Source organism: Eucalyptus grandis, chromosome 11 (genome assembly GCF_016545825.1).
Source record: "Eucalyptus grandis isolate ANBG69807.140 chromosome 11, ASM1654582v1, whole genome shotgun sequence".
Classification (NCBI taxonomy): Eukaryota; Viridiplantae; Streptophyta; class Magnoliopsida; order Myrtales; family Myrtaceae; genus Eucalyptus; species Eucalyptus grandis.
In genome coordinates, this window is record NC_052622.1 from 27,485,012 (window position 1) to 27,510,663 (window position 25,652).

The following is a 25,652-nucleotide window of genomic DNA, read 5'->3' on the forward strand; positions in this document are numbered from 1 at the left end:
TCAAGAATCTAATAACGGTGCTTCGATTAAACTTGCCTAGGCCAGTTCCTCCGACAACAAGAATGAAAAATAGGGGCATAAAAAGCAGTGTACCTGATAAAAGTAAGGTCAATGCCCATAAAAGAAGAACTTGAATAAAAAATAGGGGCATGAAAAAGCAGTGTGCCTGGTAAAAGTAAGGCCAATGCCCCCCAGTCAAAAATACAGTCAAGAAAAAAAGTTGTTATTGTGGTCCATAGAACCTCCATTTGACAAGAAAGACTAGTGACGAATGCCAAGACAGTCACCAACTCTCACCCTCTTACATGTGGGCCAAATCTACGTTGCATCCCATTGTAAAAGTCTCTTCAGACTAGGGCACTTCAATTAACGTAGGATTTCATGTCTACATAAGTATCGCTCGAAGAAGTACGAGCAAGATTACTCTATCTCTTTTTGCAGGATTCTTGACTTGCAAACCCGGAGATGATCATGTGGCACTTTGTTCATGAGCCTTGACCTCGACAATCCCATTTGATGAGCCGCTGACCAAGACTTCATCACAATTTCAACAAAGACCTCTCACATTGGTAAAGTCATACCACTTGCGAGAATACTCAGACCCCTGCTGACGTGATGACAGTGAGAAGTGTGGTCCTTATAAATCCTGCATTAATGGTCGGGATAGTCTTTTCCAAGAGAGTGAGTGAAAAGTCCTTTCAGACTGAAAGTCCCTCATCTGGCATGCTCAAGACATCTACATTCTGAATGAAGGTTGTCTTTCAAAATCTTCCCTAGTGGAAATCAGATGATGCAAAATTGACAAAATTATCATGCATGAATCTCATTTAAACTCATGAATTTACAACATATACAATCATGTGTACATATTGTGCAAATAACAGACATACTCTCAGAGATAAGAGATATTGCTAGGTAAGCATATCCTTATCCCCATTTGTCTTAAAGTACCTACCACTGTCCATGTACTCTTTTCTTGACACTCGATCTATTCAAGTCGTCCCTTAAGTTTGGATGCCTACCGCTGTCTAGGTATTTCTATTGTCTTTGAGTACTGGCCACCGTTTGGATACTCCCTTTTCCTGACACTCGACCTATTCGAGTTGTCCCAAGAGTATTGATACTTGTGACTGACCAGGTATCCCTTTATCATTGAATACCTACTGCTGTCTAGGTATCCCTATTGTCTTTGAGTACCGGCCACCGTTCGAATACTCCATTTTCCTGACACTCGACCTATTTGAGTTGTCCCCAGAGTATTGATACTTGTGATTGACCAGGTATCCCTTTATCGTTGAATACCTACTGCTATCTAGGTATCCCCATATCATCAAGTACCCACTGCCATCCAGGTATGCTTTCTAACACTTGGACCAACCTGAGTGGTCCCAGATCATATCATTAAATACTTGTGTTTATTCAAGTATTCCAATAATTTGTACACCTGCGGCTACCTAGGTGTTCCACCCCTTTAAGTGCCTGCAGTCATCCAGGTAAGTCTTGTGCTATATTCAAGTTTATAATACTAGGAGGTGAGAGACCTTCACGAATATCTTAGGTACGCCTTCGATATTCCCAATTACCAGGAGGTGAGAGACCTTCATGAATATCCAAGGTACGTCCTCGATATTCCAACTACCAAGAGGTGAGAGACCTTCACGAATATCTCAGGTACGTCCTCGATATTCCCAATTACCAGGAGGTGAGAGACCTTCACGAATATCTCAGGTACACCTTCGATATTCCCAATTACTAGGAGGTGAGAGACCTTCATGAATATCCAAGGTACGTCCTCGATATTCCTATTACCAGGAGGTGGGAGACCTTCACGAATATGCGAGGTACGTCCTCGATATTCCCCAATTACCAGGAGGTGGGAGACCTTCACGAATATGCGAGGTACGTCCTCGATATTCCCCAATTACTAGGAGGTGGGAGACCTTCACGAATATCTCAGGTACGTCCTCGATATTCCCAATTACTAGGAGGTGAGAGACTTTCACGAATATCCCAGGTACGTCCCCGATATTCCCACTACCAGGAGGTGAGAGACCTTCATGAATGTATGAGGCACGTCCTCGGTATTCCAACTACCAGGAGGTGAGAGACCTTCACGAATATGCGAGATCCGTCCTCGATATTCCCACTACCAGGAGGTGAGAGATCTTCACAAATATCCCAGGTACGCCCTCGATATTTCCCAATTGCTAGGAGGTGGGAGACCTTCACGAATACCCAAGGTATGTCATCGATATTTCCAATTATCAAGTGCTCATTCGATACTTCTGAATGTCCAAGTATCTCCCAAGAATTCGTATTTGTGATCATCCAAGTACCCCTTCAATGCGTATGATCAGCTAAATACTCCTTTCGACGTCGGCAAAGGCCCAAATATCCTTCAGGTTAGTACTTGTGAATATCCAGGTACTCTTTGATATGCTTGTGAATGTCCAGGTATCTTCAAGAATTGATGTCCTGAGAAAGATTGGCACATCCTCCCGAGAAAGGTCGGGTACCAACTGGTGTCTTTGACAGAGGTCAGACACCCCCACAAAACAAATGCCCTGAGAAAGGTCGGCGCATCCTCCCGAGAAAGGTCGGGTTCCAACTGGTGTCTTCAATAGAAGTCAGACACCCCACAAATCGATGCCCTGAAAAAGGTCGGCGCATCTCCCGAGAAAGGTCGGGTACCAACTGGTGTCTTCGATAGAAGTCAGGCACCCAACAAATCGATGCCCTGATAAAGATCGGCGCATCTCCCGAGAAAGGTCGGGTACCAACCGGTGTCCTTGATTGAGGTTAGGCACCCACAACAAACAGATGCCCTGAGAAAGGTTGGCGCATCTCCCGTCAAGGCGACCGAAGAAAGGTTCGGGTCCTGGAAAAGCAATTCCCCGTCAAGGCGACAGAAGAAAGGTTCGGGTCATAGACAAATCAACTTATTGCTCTAACAGGCGACCGAAGAAAGGTTCGGGTCTTGGAAAAGCAATTCCCCGTCAAGGCGATCGAAGAAAGGTTCGGGTCCTAGACAAACCAACTTATTGCTCTAACAGGCGACCGAAGAAAGGTTCGGGTCCTGGGAAGGCAATTCCCTATCAAGGTGACCGAAGAAAGGTTCGGGTCTTGGAAAAGCAATTCCCCGTCAAGGCGAGCAAAGAAAGGTTCGGGTCCTAGACAAACCAACTTATTGCTCTAACAGGCGACCGAAGAAAGGTTCGGGTCTTAGACAAATCACTTATTGCTCTAACAGGCAATTGAAGAATGGTTCGAGTCCTGGAAAAGCAACCTCCTCATATCACCAGTTAAGATGACGCCTTGATACTTGCCAAACTCGGGGTTCACACCATATCTCACCCACTCTCGGTAAGTAACTACAGGTATCTTCTTATCTGTCATAGTATATGTAAAGTTATATTGCTCTTTTTCCGCATAGAATAATAGGTCCCAAATAAAATATAATTTGCTACGCATGCATAGATAAAATTTAGGCATTAGTTTGTCTTTGAATGCAACCTCTGCGAGCTCACCTTCAAAGATGGGCAGCTGTTGATGCCTTAATTTTATTTAGGTTTATTTTACTAATTAAAATTTTATTTTATTTTGTCATTTCGAATAAATAAAATAATTAATAAACAAATAACAAAAACAACAAAAAAATATAGTAAAAAAAAGAGAAACAGAAGCCAACAGCCCATTTTCCTCCTCCTCCGGCCCGGCCCTCTTCAGTCTTCTTCCTCCTTCATCCGCTCTGCAAAACACACGCAGAGGGCGCGACGCCGGATGAACGGATGGACGGCGACGCGTTTGGGGGGGGGGCAGCTGGCGGACAGGTGGCGGATGGGACGCCGGTTCAGTCGCGGGGGTTCGGTCGGCAAGCCAAAGACCAGTGGCCGAGCCTCTCCGTCGACCGGACCTCCTTGCCTATAAATAGCGGAGCACTTCCGTCGTCGAAGGGAATGAGCGAGCTCTGAGATCTTCCCACTAAGAGACTTTGAGGGAGGAATCGAAGAGTAAGTGAGCTTAGCTGGGTCGCGAGCTCAGTCGACCTCCCACTGAGAGACTTCGGGGGAGGCCGGCGGCGAGCGAGTTCGAGGAGGTTAGATTTGGCCGGTGGAGGCTCGGATCTGGCCGGAGTGAGAGAACAGTGAACTCCAAGATCTTCCCCTTGAGAGACTTCAGGGGGGAAATTAAAGAGCGAGCGAAGGGGGGGCGAAGGATCGGGTCGCAAGCTAAACGACCTCCCACTGAGAGACATCGGGGGAGGTCGGCGGCAAGCGAACCCAGATCCGCGAGTAGGTGAGCTTGAGAGGGAGAGGTTCTGCCGGAGAGACACACGAAGGGAGAGAGAGGCAGAAGAGATCGAAGTCGCGACCCTTGGACATCCCACTGAGAGACTTCAGGGGGGTCGAGGGCTTGCGGTTTCGGATCTGGGTCTCACCGGAGGGAGGAGTAGAGAAGAGAGAGAGAGAGAGAGAAAGAGAGAGAGAGAGAGAGAGAGAGAGAGAGAGAGAGAGAGAGAGAGAGAGAGACGCCGGAGAAGAAGAGATTCGCAGGGGTCTCGCTGTCATCGCCGCCCTTGTCACGCCGTCGTCACGAGCAGGTACTGCGCCGTCGCAGTCGCCATCGCCACCTCCCTCTCCTTAGTCCAGTCATCGTCGCTGTCACCGCCGTCATCGCCGTCATCGCCGCTGCACCTCCTCGGCACCTTGATTTGGAAACCCTAGGGTTCTTGATTTTCGGGTCATGGTCCCGGGTTGTCGGGTCGGACTCGGATCGAGAACCGGGTAGGGATTTCGTAAATCCCGAGGGCGGCGGAGGTCGGGTCGCGAGTTGGGTCGGATACGGGTAGGGTTTTCGCAGGGGAGCCGAGTCATGGAGTGGGTTGTTGGAGCGGGCCGTCGGGCCGGGCCGGGCGTCCCTAAACGCCTGGCCACGACGTCGTTTAAAAAAAAAAAAAAAGTCGGGCCCGTCTGCGTTTTGGGCTAACCCGGGTTGGACCCAACCCGCGGATCCGACCCGAGTCGGCTTTTTATATTATTTTATATAATATTTTAAAAAAATCAAAAATAATTTATTTTCGATAAAATATTAAAAAATATTTTAATTTCCAGAAAATAGAAAAAATGCTTAAAAATGTTTAAAATGTTTTTTTTTTCCGAAAAAATAAAAAAAAAAAAAAAATTTCATATTTTCCAAAAAATGTCAAAAATCCATAAAAAGCCAAAAATTCATGAAAAAGCCAAAAAAATTCATAAAAAGCCAAAAAGACTTGTATTTTCCAAAAATACCTTTTATGTCCAAAAAATGAGAAAAAGACCTAAAAAATATTTTTCCTCCCCAAATTGCATGGAAAATCTCTTGAACATCCAAAAAATCTCAAGGTTTAAATAAGATTAGGTACCGAAAGGGCATTAGTGATTAACTAGTGTAATCAAGTCCCCAATCCTAATTTCTCTGGTTGCGCAGGAGTGAGTGTTTCTCCCGATATTTCACTTGGGTTTCTAATCAACCCACCCAAAATCGATTAGTGGCGGCTCCATTTTAAAAATTGATTTACGGGTTAAAAACTAAGACTATTAAAGTCGTGAATTGTTGGACTTGGGAGAGTCCGGGCATAGCGAATTTCAGCTGAGCCATTAGCCTCCTTAGGCGCCCGTACCTGGTTGCGGGCGCCGAAAAAAGAGAGGTCGTGACAGAGTGGCACTTAAGTGTTCTATTTAACTTTGAAACTGGCACTCAAGTGTACCATTTTAAAGTTATGGCACTTAAGTGTCCTCCCGTGCCAAGTTATGGCACTTAGGCTGTTCTTCTGCCTCATTTTGTCTATCTCCTTTTTGCATATATATATTGAAATTTCAATGAAGATCAACTTCTTAAATTCCCTAATTAAATTATGTCGATTGAATCATTATGCTTATTAAGGATTAATTTGTCGATTTAGGTATGTATCGATTTGTATCGTCTATCAATATTATATATTTATAACATATGTCTGAAGCAATTTGCAGAACAATTAGTTTGATAAAGAAGTTAAACAATGCACCATAGTTTTAGTAACTAAGAAGTCAATAGCATATTTTTCTACATTTATGGATTCAATTATATTTTAGAAAGTATATGAATAACATATCGAACCCTCATCCATGCCTCATATGGGAAACTGGCTAATATGCGTACCGACAATTCATGAAGCTACATATTTATTTAGGCAATATACATTTTGATAGCGCACAATGGCCAAATGAATATTAAAAAAACTCGGTTTTCAGTCTGCTTGGGAGATAATTTCTTGTCATTGTATATTTCAGTTAAATTGACCAAAAGGCAAATTGAAAGTATTGGGTTTTGTTTCGTTGGAATTACTCCCGTGACAAAATCTTTTGCTAAAAGTTATTCTTCAGTTTTTTTTAGAGGGGACAAAGATTCCGTGTCAACTCTGGATATCTCATGTAATGAAAAATTCAATTTCTTTGATCCAGACAACATTGTACAATCTTAGGCTAAGTCAAAATTTAATCAATGATAAGGCCCACATGTTAAAATTCCACCCTTGAACTATGCTGGAATTCAATCAACGACACAAGTTGAGGATGGTGAGATACAACGTCAGAATTTAATCGACAAAATTGTACCAAGATAATAGGATATAATGCCGAAATTTAATCTATGACAATGCACTGGGGTAGAAAGATACTCTGAAATCTAATCGATGACGGAACTTTGAAATTTATGACTAAGGAAATTAAAGTGTGGTATAGGAGAAGTAAAGATAAGAGGATAATATTTTGATAGATTTATCAATGGGGTTTGTTGCTCGCTGGATGACTGGTGCTATTTATAGTGAAGTTATAATAATTGTTTGATGGTTGTGTCTTCTCTAGTAACTGCCACCACTGGCTTTGTTCATGTTGCTTTATTCTTGTAGATCACTTTGCCCATGCTTCATGTAACCATCCTTGCCGTATTTTGAGGATTGTGCAATTATCGATGGCCGTTCTATGGCTGGATCTCCAAATAGCAACTGCCCTTTTTACATCGTGCGTCTTTGATGCTACTTATCTTCGTACCTTGAGAATATTCAAAGTGTTTCTGTTGGAAAAGTTGCCGCCAAGGTCCATACGAGCGGCTACCAACCGTCCGTCGTCGTGTTTCAATAATCGGACATGTGAAACTCCTTTATCCTGTCATCGATCACTGGATATCTGCCTTTATATTCGTAAAGTCCGGCATGCAACAGACATCACTCATGCCTTATGCACATGATTGTACCTTATCTCTGCCCAAATATTATATATATTTCCCACCTTCGTGACAAGCATTTACCAACCAGATTAATTGTGAGCGTTAAAAGATTTATGTTCTTTGTCAATTCAAAACCAAATTAAATGTGCCCTTTATATGTAGCATGTATAGGCTCCCCCCATTTAACGGTTTAACTTTACGTGGATATTGTACGCGAGTGCGCATTTTCATCTTAAAAAATCAAATGTTTGGCCACAAAGCACTTCGCGAACAACGAAAGGACAAAAAGCAATGCCATGCCTTACTGACCCACATCTTTCCCCTTCGAGAGGGTATTGGCGCATGGTGTCTAAGAATTCTGCCCGAAAGTAGGGCAAATAAAGTCAATTTTGTAGGCAAGGAAATCGTGCATTTTCTTTTACGTAACCTGGTCCAGGATTGGTAGCCACGTCGAAAATGACTCGGCGAACTTAGTCTTTACATTAAACTAAATCTAGATGGTCGGGCAATTATTTTTTTAAGTCATATTCTAACTCTCAACTCACTTTTAGATTTTTATCATATTTCTTTGTAAGGTGTAAGAGTTGAAATTTACATTTGAAACTAATTATCTTTACCACAACTCCTTTGAAAAGGTGGGGATTCGAATCCCCTTTCTCCCCCTTCCCATGTGGGAAGGATGACCATTACAGCGAATCCTAGTTGTTCGACCCGGTAGTTTAGAACTTTGCAAAACACACATGGAAACCAACCAATACATTCGTGTAGTAACTGCTTGAAAAAGAAAAAAGAAGAAGTTTACGTACTCATAGAAAATTTTAAACGATATTTGGCTCATGCTTGGTGAATTATAAGATGAATGGCTAGAGCGAAGGACGCATGGGCAAGTCCTTGTATCGTGAAGGTAAAGGAAAGTGCAAAATTCTTAGCGGTCGGTAATATCCACTGGAAAAGAAGCCAACCATCATCCTCGTCCGGTGCACAACGACAGGAACCCACCAAACAATAGTCAAAGGTCAACCCCTCATGTTCGCAAGTGGGGTCTGGTCGGATTCCGTTTGTTTTTGGTGCGATTCTGGCGTATGCGTCGAGTTTGGCTTACATTAATAAACACGTCCACGGTGGTCGCACTAGAACTTGGCTACCATTATTTCAATCCGAAGCATGACTATAATGTGAACAAGCGATGTGGAATGACTCTAGCACCGCATGAAATTTCAGCTCGTCCAAATCGAACTTTGCACCGTAGTTATATGACAGGAATCCTAATCAGATTCCGACAGGAACGGGAGATTTCAATTGCTAAATGGAGAGTGAAGAATGAAGCTCGAAGCTTGCATTTCATATCATGTTAAAGATCGTCAACTTCGAGAAGAGCTGAGTAGATAAGTTCAAGATGGAACATTTAACGGCCGAGAAAATATACCTCCAGCATCTTTTTCTTTCTTAATAAGATCAGACATTTAAATTTAGAGAAACGCAAATTTAATTTTCCCTTCTCTATAGTCAACTACATCAACTATAAGATCTATAGTAAATGGTCCAAATTGAATAATCAAAATCACAAAATATCATAACTTTAGTAAAATACATTCCAACTTTGGAAATCAATCCCCTAAAATTGATCGGGCTTTGCTAGCATAACAATCTCTGGGATACTGTGAAGATAATATTTTATTGTGAGTCATAAATTCTTGAAGAGGTGGATGTCACAATAATTTATAATTATTAATTACTTATTTTTTATGATTTAAAATAATACTATTATTCTTACAATAAATAAAAAATTATGATCCAATCATTTCTCAACCTGAAATGAGAGATTTCTCTCCCTTCTCTTAATGCCCTATTCGCCCAGCCCAACCCAACACCATCGCTGCCTTCGGCAAACTCAACATGAGCCCTGTGAACGGCCATCTCCAGCCTTGTCCTTCTCTCTCTTTCTCTCCCCCCGCATGCGAGTGAATTATATATCCTATTGCGTGTAAATTATTTTGATATGAAGACTATTTGTACCGTTCAAATGCATGAACTTAACAGATTAATAAACTTATGTAACATTTCTCGAGTTTCTAGCTAGTGGGATGTCCGGACCTGTGATTATCAAAATTGGCCGGCTACGAGGATATCGTTTTTTTGTTAACATCCAAGGAATCGTCGACAGTCCAGCTTGACACACCGCCGAGAGTCACTGAGGTGGGGGTCCAAGAATAAACATCTGGAGCACTGTCCTTTTCAGTAATATTGTGATCCCTACAAGGGCAATCTTGAATTTATTCCCTATATAAAGCATCACTTAACCCTTTCAAGTTCGAGCCCTTCGCTTGATAAAGCTGAACCTTCCTTCACAAACTTACACAATTGTGTTTCTTAAGCCAACCAAGAACAAAAAACCCCATGGGGAACTGCTTAGTTCTTGAAGAAAAGGTGATCAAGATTGTCAAGACAGATGGCAAAATCCTCGAGTACAAGTCCCCGTTGAGGGCTCGCCAAGTCCTCTCCGAGTTCGCTGCAGGCCACGCGATCTCGCAGACGTTTCCGGCCATGGCGGTCCTTGAGCCGGACTCAAGGCTGTTCTGTGGACGCATGTACTACATCTTTCCTCTCGATCCGTCCACGACATCGAAATTCGCTAAAACCGAGAACAAGAAGAAGGTTAGGTTTGCTGATGATGATCGCAAGGCGGTGGAAGAAGGCGAAGAGATAACTAAGGGTGGTGGGTCATCATCGGTTGTGAGGATAAAGGTGGTGATCAGTAAGAGAGAGTTGGCGGAGCTGCTTGCGAGAGGCGGAGTTTCTGTCAAGGATGAGATGATTAGTTCTCAGTTGTTTCAGAGTGAAGAAAGAAGCACAAGTTTGGGAGGTGATGATGAAGGTGACGATCTTTCAAGAAGTTGGAAGCCTTCATTGGAGAGTATACGTGAAGTCAACTAGCAAAACACAGCATTCTCTCTCTCTCTCTCTCTCTCTCTCTCTCAAAGACACGCACTCACAACACATGCCAGTGAGTTTTGTTAGATGGGGAAATTATTGCAAAGACTTGTTGTGATTCTGAATTATCTCTCAAGTAGCATAAGCTCCCAGCTTGTTGAGGCCCAGAAAAGAAGAAGAAAAAGAGAACTCGGCTGCTAAATGTACGAAACAAGTCTATGTAATAACTTTTCTTCTGTGATTTACAAGAGAATGAGAAACAGTATCAATGAAAGCCAACAGCAAATATATGTGCACTCATGAAGTCCTCTTCCATGTGATTTACTTTAATTACCGTCGCGAGATCATTATGCAACATCGTGAATACGAATCAATTTAATTAATACTCATGATTCCTAGATCGAAAACATCCGTTTTCGGAACATTCGATGAGAGTATTACCGGATCCAATTGGGTTTGGCGCTTGTCTTAAGAATTGATTTCTATAGTAACTCTCCCTATGTTGATGTTCTTTAACTCAGGTGATCTTTTTTGCTGTTAAAAGGAAAGAATTGGAAAGTCTATTCTTGTAACCATATATGTCAGATTTTAGCAAAGGTGGGGAGCGTGCAAGAAAAAGGTTCTGCTTGACAGTTTTGAGATGAAGCCATGCGTGCAAATGTCCAAGCTCTTGAGTCATGACAACATACTAAAATAGTTAGGGGACCACTGTAATAGTTAGGTGCCCTTTCCACCACGAAATTCATGGTGGGTATATGATCTCACGAACCCATTAGTACAAAAACCTGAAAGTAATATAGCGACAATGATGTTATATATTTTTCAACTCAAGAAATCAATGGTTGTGAATTTGATTCATAATTGCTTTTCTCTTTCTTTAGAGGATACATTACCTCAAATTTTTAGACTCATCTCGATTAGGCTCCTTCATTCTAGCCATTCTCGCACATAAAATCTAAAGCTCTAGCAAATGTTCAAACTTTATTTCTTAATGGGGATCTCGATGAAGAGATCTATATGGACCAACAACCGTTGGTTTTGTGGCTCTGACGGACAGGAGCGAAAAGTATACAAGTTAAAAGGGAGAAATTTTTGGTTTAGGGTAACTCGAATTTTAATGAGGAGCCATGACGGGTGATTTACCGCGCTGATTCCTCTTTGCGTACCCAGCTAATTACGGTCGTGCCCTGAATCATAAAATATAATGATTGAAAAAAAAATGAAAAGATAGCACTAAATCTCTCCAATTTGGAATTTTGGGCTGAATGAGTCACTTCCCATGGGCACTTGCGATGCATGACCAACCCTAGATAGGATAGCATTATCACCAATGCAATGTACTCATTCGACCATTATCATTGCCTTAATGGTGCGGCTAATCATGATCACTAGAAAGAAATCTTATCATGCTCACCTATCGAAAGGGATCACATACATTTACTAAAGTCATGCTTGTTTTGACTTATAATAAAATGTACATATGAAACTTTTCCTCAATAGAGGAAGAATTATTTTTCAAATTTCTGACATTAAAAAAAATAAAATAGCACGATGCTACAGTACTTCGAACGTCAATATTTATGCCTTGCAAATCCTCTGGCCCTTCCATGGGTGACTTTTCTTCAATTGGATTGGGAAGGTGGAGTTAGTCTAGGGTGAAAAAGACTTATTCAGGATAAGGGCTAAACATCGTACCAACAAAAAAAATTAAATCCAAAACATCGATATGATATAAGATATTTAAGATTTTTAGTGTTACAAGTGATCACTTCGATCTTCTAGTGCAAGAGGAAAGACGAATGAGAGAAGGAAGTGCAAAGAGTAATACCATCTCCTGCTCTACGTGCTTTTCTACGTGTAGAGGACAAAAACAAATGCTAGTGACGTTCACGCAATGCAATTTGAAAAGCAAAAGTGTGTGTGTGTGTGTGTGTTCTTTTCATAAATCATTCTTTTCAAGTCCTTTTGGACTCTCAAATTTTCTAACCAAGTCATTCTAATACCAGATCCGATTAGCAGACATGGCCTTTGAAGTGTGAAACGAATAAAAATTTCCCAACATTGACTTTGACGCGTGGGCGTTTACGTCAACTAAATTTTATCCACATCATACTCCAACATTGTCCGCATTGGCTAAATTTTTCCATGGTGGCACACACGTAACATCAATTTTCTATTATTTAATATGATTAATATCACTGAAAATCCCAAATTGGTACATATTTGACAATTTTATCGATAAACTAATTATTTAACTATTAAAAACCCTAAAATGATATACATATGACTAATTTTTTGAAGAATAAAAATTCTGAATTGATATATTTATGACAAACTTACCATCTATTATTTTCCTTTAAATTAGATTAATTTATGAAAAATCACAAACCAGTACATTTGTGACAAATATATGGTAAAACCCTAGATTAATATACTTCAACTATCGCGTATCATCCAACTTAGCAATTTGGCAGGAATATGTGATAGAAACTAATTGAGGATAAATTTGTTATAAATGTATCAGTTTGTGGTTTAATCTCATATGTACAAGTTTAAGGTTTTCATGGTATTAACCCTATTTAATAGGAAGGTAATTCAGAAAAATAAAAATAAAAAGGTGGGAGAAAAGATAGATTTCGGGTTGAATATATAAATAGATAGATAGGGCTATATCGTAGAAATGACGAAATTATGTTCTATTCTAAAAGTATAAGGACCAACTTAAATAAGTAAAGTTGGAGAACGAAATTAAACATGGACCAAAAGCATAGAGGCACATTGAGGCAATGTCCCAAGTATAAACTATAAAAAAAAATTATGAATAATATCAAACCAATCATGAATGGGAAATGATTATATCAATAGTGGATATTAAATAAAAAATTAATTTATCATAGAGACGACATTCTACAGTTGTGGATATTAATGCCAATTTATTTAAAGATAATTATAATAGGTTATTGTTAATGTAATATCCCAATATATATATATATATATATATATTCCAAATATAAAAAGAAAAAAATTATTAAAAATTTGTGCCGTCATTAGGGATTCTTAAGATTTTTGTTAATAGCATTTATTTTGATTGTGCTATAATTATACTATAGTAAATGGAAGTATGCCATAAATTTTCTTATTTATTATTGTTAATTTTTTTTTCTTTTGCATTAAGCATGCTTACGAAAATTTGATCATCGATTTAGGGGCGAACTTCGCTTGAGCTGCCAATCTTAAGCCGCCATCATTGAAAAGTCCCGATTCTTATATCGTTTGAGCAGTTGCTTCGTTCGATTGCGCTGATTTTGGTTTTTAGTTCTTTACGTGCTCTACGCTCTAGGCCCTTGGCAGAACGATGCGCCTCAGGTGGTGCCTTGCAATGAGTACCAGAGAGAGGTGGCTGTCTCGCAGGATATTCTCGGCAAGCACATTGATCGGGTAAGGTTCATTCTTCATTGCTTCCTCTTTAAGTTCTTGGTTCCCGGTTTCTTAATTAGCTATGTCATCGTTACATTGGGTTGTGGTTGGGTTGGATCGGGTTGGGTTGGTCTCGTGGATGTACTACTAGAACAAAATTATTAAGCTTCTGGTACTCTCATAGGACTCAGGTACTCAGTGCACTCCATACAGTCTTACCAGATTCTTATGTGTAGCCTTCCCCTTCTGGACTTGACAAGATGTTTCTCTCGCAGTAATTGACATTCAATTAACAACCATTCGTAATTTACTAATTTCATTGATTATCCGATCTAATTACACATTAGAAAGATAATAGTACCTGGTAATGGTAGGTCTTTTCCATGAGTAAACAATTATCAATTTTTTTAAATGAGTCCTAACTATTAGCTATTTCCTATACTAGGTTGTTCATAAATGGGTAGAAGAAATGGCGTTATCCCTTGTTCTTTTCCTTTCCGAAACCGCGGATGTTTAATAAAACGAGTATGGGTTTGCTCTCTGTGGACTGATTGCTATAAAGATCACATTTAGCAGACAATACATTGGATTTTACTTCGTATGAATTGAAGTCTCGATAAAATGCTGCTACAGTTTCATCTTTTTCTGCAAAATCTGACAACACCGCTTTTAATTCATCTTCGTCACGATCACTCATTAATTTTCAGTTCAAGTATCTTTTCATTCCCCACTTGCGTTAAACCGATAGATCGGCAGGCAGGGTCTTTTATTTGATGGTTACATGCGTCATCTTGCTTTTGCATGCAGGTTTTTTTGTCCATCTGCACAGCAGAGAGATCTTTATGAGCAAGCAGTAGTTCCAATTATAAATGAAGTTCTTGAAGGCTTCAACTGTACCATTTTTTGCAGATGACCAAACTGGTACAGGAAAGACATACACCATGGAACGTAAATGCAAGAGATCAGAGGGACTATGCCGTTGTGTTTGCCATTACCATCTTAATTATGAATGTTCTGCCATATGCAAACATTGGAATCTTAATCTGTCTTCGCTATGATTTGAACTGTGGCAGAGTGGACCCAATGAAGAATTACCTCTAGAAGCAGGTGTCATAATGCTGGAAACAGTGTGAGGCGACATTTATAGAGTTGTACAATGAAGAAATCACTGATCTTCCAGCACCTGAGGAAATTTTCCGAGTTGCTATGGAGGATAAGCACAAAAGGGAGCTGACATTGATGGAGGATGGAAAGCGGGGTGTTCTTGTTTGAGGGATAGAGGAGAAATTGTGACAAATGCAACTGAGAGCTTTACTTTGCTTGAAAGGGGGTCCTCAAAGCGTCCTATCGCTGAAACACTGCTAAATTTGAATGCTTTTCTTTCACTATGTTTCTGTAAGAGGCTGGTTCTGCAATCTTACAATAAGACATTGATTTTGGTTTTGTAGTTGGTCACGCTCTTTGTTTTCAATCACAATACGCATCAAAAAAGCAACACCAGAAGGAGAAGAATTTATTAAATGCGGCAGATTGAACTTGGTTGATCTGGCTGGATCAGCAAACATATCCCGTTTTGGTGCTAGGGAGGTAATGTCTATACAATCTGCCCATAATTTTACTGAGGGGCAATATATGTCGTATGACTCATCTGTTTAACGACATGTATCTGATAGGGTCGTGCATGAGAAGCAGGAGAAATTAACAAAAGTTTGCTTACATTGGGAAGAGTCATTAATGCTCTTGTGGAGTATCTTGGTAATATTTCCTATAGGTAAATAGTGGTTTCAAAATATGATAAAACCTGAGGTGCTTTACTTGTTCCCATCAAACGTGTCTGATAGAGCTTACGTTCTCTTAGGGGATAGAAAACTCACTAGGTTACTCATTATTCCCTTGGAGGAATTACAAAGACCTGCATTATTGCAACGGTCCACTGTCTAGAGGAGACTTTGAGTACCCTAAATTATGTGCATAGGGCAAAGAACATTAAAAATAAGCCTGAGGTCTGTTTACTATCACGTGTCTTCTCATATTATACCTTTTGGGTTGCTTGAAGCATTCCAATTCGTGTCGGCCCTTTCCCCTAGTAATTTGCTGAGGTTGGGTCGGCTTTGGATGAATTAACATAATTGCACCTATCTTATCCTCCTCGCTTCAGTAATTCGTTTCATTCAGTTGAAGTTGATAATTAGCTGTTTCCTCTACTGGTTTGTCTACCTGTAGTCTACAAACCTTATATTGTAGCCTGCAATGTTTTTCTTGTTTTAGCAAGCATGAGCTTCTATGTCACTGGGGTTCTTTGTGGAATAATGAGCTGTTTCCTCATGTAGTTGCGAGGAGATTGAACATTGTGAAGATGTTATGCAAGTAAATAGGCACATCTAGCTTGAACTAGATTAAGATTTAAATTTTAGGGAAGAAGTCACAAAAAACTCCAACCTCTGCCCAGAGTGACACGTTTATCCTAAATCATTTTTGTGTTATCAAAAATCCCAAACTTTGTCACTATGGCAAATTTACCCAAAACTTCTTTTTTGTGACACAAAAAACTCCAATTTTTTTTTTCTGTGACACTAAATTTTTGGGGTAAATATATCACATAGATATAAGTTTCGGGTTTTGTAGTGTCGATTAAAAAAGTTCGGAATTTTTGGTGTCACAAAAAGATAAGTTTGGGTTAAATATTTCACACTATACAAGTTTGCAATAAATGTGTCATATGGATACAAGTTGGGGATTTTAATGTCACAAAAAAAAAAAAATTGGAGTAGCTGTATCATAGTTTTGATGATTTTGGTGGCTTTTACCCTAAGTTTTGAATAGAATGCATATCTGCTATTCTTGGTTGGCATTTTATCATAAAACTTTGTGAATAATTTTTTAAAAGAACCATAAGTTTGATGTATTCTTTTCAACTGCACTACTGTCAAACAGCATTGTGTGTGCCTACAATTGTGATGTTTGATTTGAAGTCGATCTTCGTTTTATTTTCAAGTCGCTACTCATGATTGCATGAGAGGATGACAACTTGCGCTCTGTGTAGGTAAACCACAAGATGATGAAGTCCACTCTCCCTGAGGACCCTCATGGTGAAATTGATTTGACTTAAGGCTGGTGAGAAACTTACACGAATCCAATTGTGCTGACATTTGTTCTTAGAATGCAAGTTATCGGATACAGTAAGAACATATAGTGATTTGTGTTAGCGTCGATTGATTAAACACTTCTATTTTGTAGAGTTGTATGCTGCACGAGAGAAAACTAGTGTTGAGGAGGAGAGTTATTATCGGGAGGAGAGTTAAAGAAAGTTATTTTTTTTTCTTATCTTAACTTATTTTCATGTTTGGATTTTAGATGACTCTCTTTATCTTAGGATCCTTTGCGCGGTTTTATCCTCATTTATCATCGCTTGTGACAGCAAATTGAGGAATTGCAAGAGATATGTGATTCTCTCGTTCAACATTGTTCTAACTTAAGGAGCAAGCTCCATTCGACTGTGGTTAGTGATGTTTCATAGTTATGAATAATGTTTAAGCTTTGTTCTTGTTTTCTCATTCCGCTGGTCAACTGTTGCAGAAAGATCTGGAGCATATGAAAGAGGAACTTAAGAAATGCAAGTATGAGAGGGATTTCGGATCAGGACAGAGCAAAACAGGTAATTTATGAGGCCTTCAATATTGAGCGTCTTATATAAATATTTTTTGGTCGGAGAGTGTCTTATATTTAAAAGAGTGTTTTCTTCATGATTTAATAGAAAATGCAGAGACTGCTCCGCTATATCATGAAATTCGTAAACACTCTCTTGGTGAAATAGAGGATTCATAAGATGACGATGATGAAGATTGGGTAAGAGTCAGGAAAATTGGTGTAAAAAAATCCGAACCGAACTAAGTTCGGGTAATAAATGAAAGAATCGGCATTTGGATATCAAACGGAAGAAAACACATCCAACTTTGGATTATGATTTTTAATGCCACATAGAATATTATATGCTAGTGTCCTTAGCTATGCGGCTTTGAAAATTTCTTCTCGAGTCTGTTTTACTCGCTCACACTCATAAGGATTGTAGAGGGAAACTCTAAAAAAAAGAACTGAAAATTATATTACTAGCACAAGAGAATATTTCAATAAATAAAAGATGGATTATAACGGAATTTGGAAAGTGGTGTTTACTTTTTTTTTTTTTTTTTGTTGTTGAAAAAGTGGCGTTTATTTAAAAGCATCATTCTTCTTCACATAAGTGAAAGTTCAAGTGACGGATAATGGCGCGTTTGGTAACGATTTTGCTCCCGAGAACAGATTATGATCTGAAATGATTCTTTTTGATTATGTTTCCGGGAACAATTTATAAGTATTTTAAGCTGTTTGATGACTTTTCGAAATTTCGATTCTCGGGAATAGAATTGATTTGGTACCGTGCTCATTGATTGTTCCAAATCAATTTCTTTTAATTTTTAAATAATTTTTTTTTTTTTTTACTTTTTTTCCTTTTTCTCCTATTCTTCTTCTTCTTTTAGCCGGTCGCCGGACCGGTGATCGGCCACCGGCCATATGAGGGCCGGCAACCTCACCGGAGTGTCGCGGCCCTCATCGGCCGAGCCTCATTGATTGGTTTGGGCGAGGGTCGCCTAGCCACCGGCGAGGCTCGACCAGCCTCGCCCGACCATCGGTGAGGCTCGCCCAGCCTCGGCGGGTGGCCGGCAAGCCTTGTGGGGCTAGGCTTCGCGAGATCTGGTGAGGCCGAGCCTTGCCCAGCCACCGGCAAGGCTTGGCCTCGTCAGATTTGGCTTGGCCGAGCCTCGTCGGTGGTTGGGCTTGCCTCTGGCGAGCTCGCTGGACCTCGCCCTAGCCTGGTGAGTCACCAGCAAGCTCGCCGGACCGATTCCGGCGACCGGTGGCGGCGGCATACGGCGGCGAGACGGCGGCGGCGGCAGGATGAAGAAGAAGAAAAGAGAAGAAGAGAAAATAGAATAAAAATAGTTGGTTTTGATTCTTAGATTTGTTCTCGGAACAAGAATCAATTTTTTTATTATTTTTTTATTCTTGATTCTGTTCCAAATCTAATTTTAGAAAAAAATAGAAATTTATTCTCAAAAACAAAAATCTTACCAAATGTGATTCTATTCTCAAATTGTTCCTAGAAACAAAAAATCAGAATCAGGCACTGTTGGGATGGTTACCAAACAGGCACTAAGTGGTCAAGTGACAGAATTTGGGAGTATATGTAAACGTTCCAAGATCAAAAGGTTTTTAGAAGATCACAAAGGAAATGATATGTTCATATTATGTTTTTTGTTTTAAAGGAAACATAATCCCTTTTTAATATTTATCCCTCAACCACTGCCAAGAAACTGGACTCCATTTCTTTTCAATTTTATTTTCACCTTTTGATGGGTTTGGACTACTGACGTGGCAACAGGATACAGTATCGTCCTTAAGGACTGACCTAATCGATGTCTCTTTCTGGCCGAAACCCTAATCAACGTCTACATTATTGAATTCCCGCGCCTAATACAGTTGTAATCCTCATGCAAAGATGGATCGCATGAACTCTTTGTTTAGTGGACCCGATCGATGCAGGACCACGTGGTACATGGATTGATTACAAGCGACCCTTAATCTAGTATTTCGACTAATGAATGTCAACTTTGTCTTTTTGATCTATACTGGCAATTCATGACACAATGCGCTTTGCACTATGCTAAATGATATATGTTAAAAAAGTATGTTCAAAAGGAGTTCAATTGTGTCCATATCCTAATAACAAGTTGTAAATGAAATCCACTCACACAGAGAGTCGCTTCATGCGATAGTTGATGCCCTTGATCCACTAAACCCACTGTGACAAATTTTAAAAATATAGGACCACCAAAGCAATCTTTCCATTTACTTAGTCAACCCACGCATCCTAGTTTTTTTTTTTTTTTTTTTTTAATATACCGTGAATAAAGAATGTCGATATGTTGTACTTTTTAGTAAATTCAGATATTTTTTTTCTTTATGTATTTATGTCGCTATGCTAAATTAAAGGAGTAATTTGTGTGGAACCATGGAATCGTGCGTCCTTGTTTTTTTTTTTTTTGATCAGTTCTACTCTAATCCTATTCTAACACTCACTCTCAGACTTTTGCCTTTGCCTCCTTGCAGGGCGTGGGAGTCGAAACCCACTCCTGAAATGAAATCGTCCCCACTCCAATCCCCCTGAAAAGATGGGGATTTGAACCCCCAACCTTCCCCTTCCAAGTTGGAAGGGTGGCCACTGGGGCGAACCCCCAGTGGTTTCGTGCGTCCTTGTTTATTATTTAGTTGCCCGGAAGGTTGCCAATATGTGAAGTATACTGTAAATGCTGCATTCGCTACTAATACATGGAAGTATAAAAGTTTCCATGTAATGGTAATAACATGAAATAAGATAACCACATTGATTAGTAGCTTTTCAAAAAGTATGTACACCACAAAATAGTAATTTTTCAACACTGCTAGTAAAGGAGAATAATCTCAGCCGGAATCATTAACTCGAGTGAATATTTGCATTCTAAAGCATGAGTTCGCAAGTACCCGAAATAAATGAGTTTTTTAAACATTGATTAATGACCACCATGAGTTAAGTATCTACCAATTAGCATTGAAAAATTTTCTCCACATTTTGAATTCCTTTAATTATGTGTCATTAGCAAAAGTTGCTATAGAGTGTCATTTGACAAAATGTCATGGAATTTTTTTACAATCGTATTCGCATGACACGAGGAATAGTTTGCTTGAAAAAATTAGGGATTGACAATGGGTGAGAGAGAGAGAGAGAGAGAGAGAGAGAGAGAGAGAGAGAGAGAGAGAGAGAGAGAGAGAGAGAGAGAGAGATGGTATTGAGGAGTACCATAAAGAAAATAACAAAAACAACGCGTAGGAGTGAATGGTTTTCCAGTGCGTGATTTGCACTTTGGAACTGTCAATCACCCATTAAGGACTGGTTCCGAAAAAATTGGAACCAAGAACCGCTTGTTAATTCTATGGACCACTCGGAAATAAGAGTTTAGTTCTTGGGCGGGTCCATGGAACTAGTCGAAATGTCTTCACTTTCGATAAAGCATCATATTTGAGAATGAGCAACGAGGTTAAAGGCCACAGGTGACCGAGAGTGAGAGTAATGGAGGGAGCAACAAGGCCAAAGACAAATTAGAGTGAGATTGGGGTGGGGATCGACGAGGCTAGAGACCACTAATAGCGAGAGTAAGAAAGGGAGGCAAGGTCATGAGTTAAGTGAGGTGAGGGATGAAGAAGAAATTAGAGTTTTGTCTGAAAAGTTAAAAATTAAAATTAAATAATAAATTATGCATATCTATTAGTTCGGGCCACGTGGGAGATTCCACACTTAGACTTGAGAATTAGATTGTTACTCATAGTTCCAATACCGCCAATTCTAGGCTAGTTTGATTCGATTTTGGGCGATCTTGTTAGTTCTGGATTCTTTTGCACATCCCTTACAAGGCGTATATTGAAAGTGTTAATATGAACACCTAGAGGGTGGTGAATAGTTGTGAAGAAAATTTTTCGCAAAGAACAGTGGAAGTATTTTGCTTTGAATCTGAGTCTGAAAAATAATAGACTTTTAAAACTGAGTCTGAAGAGCAACAGACTTTAAATGAGATCAGACTTTAGCAGTTAAATAGAACTACAAAAAAATTAAAGAAGTTTAGAAAAGAGAATAAGAACACAAGATTTGTAGTGGTTCGGCTTAGATCAAGCCTACATTCACTCTCCTATGCTAATAGTCTCATTGGCTGGATTCCACTATGCAATCAACAAGAGATTACAATTTTAAGTGCAAACACTTAGTAGTAGATCACATTATCTCACTAAGTCACTCTTTTGATATTTCTTTCACGATCACAAACGTTTAAGTTCACTAAAGACAAGTGTATGAACAAAGGTTGCTCAGACTTTGGAATTATAAATTCTACACTCCGTCTCTTACTTGCTAATCGGTCCTTGATCTCCTTAAATACTCATTCACTTCCAAACTAGCCATTGGACAATATCTTAGAGGATCATCTTCCAATCTACCAATTGGACAGATCTATATCTATAAGATTTGGTAGCCGTTGAGTGATAGAAGTAGAATCCCAAATTGATTTTGATCGCCCATACAAACAGAATTTTGGTTTCCATAAGTAGAGCTTATCCATATAGAAAGTTCTTATCTTTAATATCCAACTGTCAATCAATTAGATTGCGTCAATCAAATCTATCTTGATGTAGAATCCAAACCAGATCACTAGCCGTTATATGATTGGGACTTGTGTTATAATCTGTCTCGTTCTGGATGTAAATCTGAGAGTAATAGACTTTACAATCTGAGTATGAGTGCAATAGACTTTACAATCTGGGTCTGAATATATTATGTTTCTGAACAGATGTAGCTTTAAGATCTGAATACAGTATGAATAAGTTCAATTTCAGCATAGAATCTGTCTTCTAGTTCTTAATTCACATTCAGTCTAGAAGTTGTCAAAGTTGACAGACTTCTAATATAGAACAGACTTTGACACTCAAGTCTAGCAATTTTCAAACTTTGACACAGAAGTCTGGAAATCTTTATACATATTTTATCATCTGCATAGTCTGTTACTTATCCATTAAACACGTTAGTAGCCTTTGATTTTTTTTGTCATCTTCAAAACATCATAAGGGATTTTCCAAACATATATAACTATGAGCAATGAAAGAATAGGGAGAAACTTCTGTGAGGAAACCCAAGGAAGAAGCTTGTATGACAAGTCAACACAAAATTATGCGTCAAAGCAGAAAAGACAGCTTCGGATTATTTTTACTATTTTTTTTTTCACTTTTACAACGCACATATATATATATCTTTGACACATACATTCAAATATAACTTTTTCGTAATTTTCAAAAGTCGTACAATATTTATAAGTGCCTTTTGGTTTTGAAAATTTAAAAGGGGCAATGACCATAGAACTCTAAAATGACAAAGATTACACATAACCAAATAGCAAGTGGGTGCGACCAAGTACCGATGATCACAAATAACAAGATAGCTATTGCCTAAATCATCAACCATTAATGCAGCCAAGTAATGGGGTTATCCACAAACATATGTAGGCAAAAAAGCAAATCCAAGGGAATATTACTTCTTACCTTCCTTATCCATCTTCAAATATCGGAAGTTCTCTAACCTCTGAGCATCAAAGATAAGCTCAAGAACATGTCAATCGCATCTTTGATGAACTCAAAAAATAGGTATCTCCAACAGAAATTAAACTCTGGAATCAAGAGAAGGTAAAATATGTCCGCAATCGATTAGGCGGGCATCACATCACATGACTTAACAGTACCCGAAGCTTTCTACAATAAAGAGGTCACCGCCAAAATAAAAATAAAAATAAATAAATAGGTGTTGATATTCGCTGTTTGCAATTGACAAAGCTTGTTGTAAGTAAAAGTGTCAGGCAAAGAAGAAAAAAGTCCTTCAAAACAAATAATGAAACTCGCATCAAGGTCTACAAAGACATGCAATGCAGCATAAATGATTTAAATGTTTTGGCACAGGCATCAGTGACTCATGAGCAGAATTCGCATGTACAAGTCCTCAGCCAGTCAAGCGTTCAGCCTACTAATAATTGGGAAGCAATAAGGGTGCTCCAGAAATTTAGGGATATGCCCCCAACAACTAAGGTTGCGTATGACAACATCTCTTGGCTAGGAAATAATTTTTTTTTTAAAGAAATAGTTTTTTTCTGTTTTTATTCCGGGGAACAATTTTTAAGTAAAAGAACCCGTTTGGTAACTACACAAAATTTATACTCTTGGAATAGAAAAAGAATAGAAATGCGTTTAGTAACGCAATAGTTTTTTTTTTTGTTTGTATTTATTCATTTTTTTATTCTTACTTACGGATCACCGATCGTTGGCCGCTGCCACCGCTACACAATCACCGGCCGTCGACGGTCGGTGGCGGGCGGCGGTGACCAACGACGGGCAGCGGCCAGCGGTCGAGGCAGCGGGCGGCGGGCGACGGTGGCCGGCGGTTGGCGGTGGCTCCGGGCGGTTGGAGGTGACCACGGCATGAGAGATGAATAAAAGAAAAATAAAAAAGAAAATTGGCTTAATTCTAGAAATTCTCGGGAACAAGAAACAACTTTTTTTTACTTCTCGTTTCTGCTCCAAATCTATTCTCGGGCTAACTTTCTACTCCGGGGAATAGAAAAACAACTTGGCGTTACCAAACGGATTTCTGTTCTTTTTTTGTTTCAGGGACAAAAGAACAGAAATTCGGAGAAATAGAAACGTTACCATGCGCGCCTAAGTATCAACTGAGCGATTTTCATTTCAATCAAAATGCAACCTAATGTTGCCCAAAAACAGATTTGAACAGAACATTTTCATTCTAAATGGACACCTACCTAACTCACTCACATTCGCAATGATCCCACAGCTAAACATGAATCAACCAACTAAGTTCTTAGATTCATCTCGGTTAGCCCTCATTCTAGCCATTCTCGCACATATGGATCTAGAGCTCTACCAGTTGTTCAAACTTCATCTCTCAACGGGATCTTGATGAGGAGATCTCTTTTGACCAATACCTATCGGCTTCGTGGCTTTGATGGATAGGAGCAAGAGGTATGCAAGTCGAGGGGAGAAATCTATGGCTTAGGTAGCTCGGATTTGAATGAGGAGCCACGACAGGGTGATTTGCCGCGCTGGTTCCTCTTCACGTGGCCGGCTAATTAAGGTCGTGCCCTGAATTATAATATATAATGATTTAAAAAAATGAAAACAATTTATAGGAAAATGTTTTCTAGTTTTTTTGACATTTGTTTCATGAAAAATTAACTAGTCCTAGAAGACATTTTTCATCAATGGAAAAAACTCTTCTAAATGTTTCCCTTTTTATACGGCGGAAAACATTTTCCATCCTCTTTCCACTTCTAAACCTAGCACTTTTTTTTGTGACATCCTAGATTTTTGATTCTGTTTTCAATTGAATAATTAGGCATTTCATCGACGTGTCTATAGTGCTATTCTCAGAGCTGATCATTCGTAAGATAACTAGACTATCTATGGAAGCCATTAAGGATTTTTAAGGCAAATATATTTGACGATTCGACCAGGAATCGGCCGCTCGATCGTGTTCATCTGCTGAGATCATTACGGCATAGACGTAAATCAATTAGAGATTAGAGATATGTCGATTCGACTGAGATGCGTGGTTAAACGTGGGTGATCCCACTAAATTGCAAAATTCTCATCGATTGGCATTAGTTTGATTTTTCTTTCGTTTTTGTACCCTGTATCCGTATTTGAAACCTCAAGATTTTCATGACCATCGAGAGTCGCCAATGTGTTGAAAGGGTTCATTGTGGCTCGAAGAAAATCGACCACTGGTCATTTGTACTAAAAAGTTTTGAAAGTTACCCGGTAGCCTATGTCACGCTAAAAAAACGCATGATTGAAATTAACTGCGAATTTGAATCCGATTTTAGAAATTGAAAGTTCTGTCATGTCATAGGTCATTTTAGGAACGTCAACTCAGCCTCTGAAGATTTTTCTGCAAACCGAGATTTTTTGGGAAAAAATCGTCTTAGGGCCGCTTTTGATTTCGTTTTTGGGATTCAAGTTGGACTAAATGATGAGGAAAAATGTGGATTGGGACGATGGCACCTTGGTTGGATTTATGGAAATCAAATTGAGCTCAATTGGATTGAATTGAAAGATGATTGAATGGAATTGAAGACATTGAAGGCCAAATATTACCAAATTCGTATGTCATGGGGTACATGACATTTTGGACTCTTTGGCAAGCTTCTTGAGGAAGCCAAGGTGTGGATAAAGGGCAGAGGACAAGGCATCAGCTGGTGGGGGCAAGGAAAGGGAGATTTGGGCAAGTGTTGAGCCTTAGAAGCCACCAAGAGGACCCCCTTCAACAGACCCCCTTCAGCAGACCCTTCTTATTTCTTTTTCCCTTGCTTTCTCCATTGTTGAGCGACTTTTGAAGCTTCAAAGAACTAAAGAAAACCCCAGATCATCCCCCTTGGCCGTCA

At 39.5% G+C, this 25,652-nt stretch overlaps 1 protein-coding gene and 1 pseudogene across 1 annotated transcript; both read left to right on the forward strand.

Annotated features, from left to right (window-relative positions):
• The first annotated feature begins 9,561 nt into the window (after positions 1-9,561).
• On the forward strand, positions 9,562-10,477 carry LOC104425635. The gene has a single exon (XM_010038372.3). The coding sequence runs from the start codon at positions 9,640-9,642 to the stop codon at positions 10,174-10,176; it is 537 nt and encodes a 178-aa protein (XP_010036674.2). The 5' UTR covers positions 9,562-9,639; the 3' UTR covers positions 10,177-10,477.
• Positions 10,478-14,796: 4,319 nt separating this feature from the next.
• LOC120289860 lies at positions 14,797-17,415 on the forward strand (annotated as a pseudogene).
• Positions 17,416-25,652: the final 8,237 nt, after the last annotated feature.

Excerpts from the sequence above, each read along its gene's own strand:
- LOC104425635 (XM_010038372.3), top strand. The coding sequence starts at position 9,640 with ATGGGGAACTGCTTAGTTCTTGAAGAAAAGGTGATCAAGATTGTCAAG.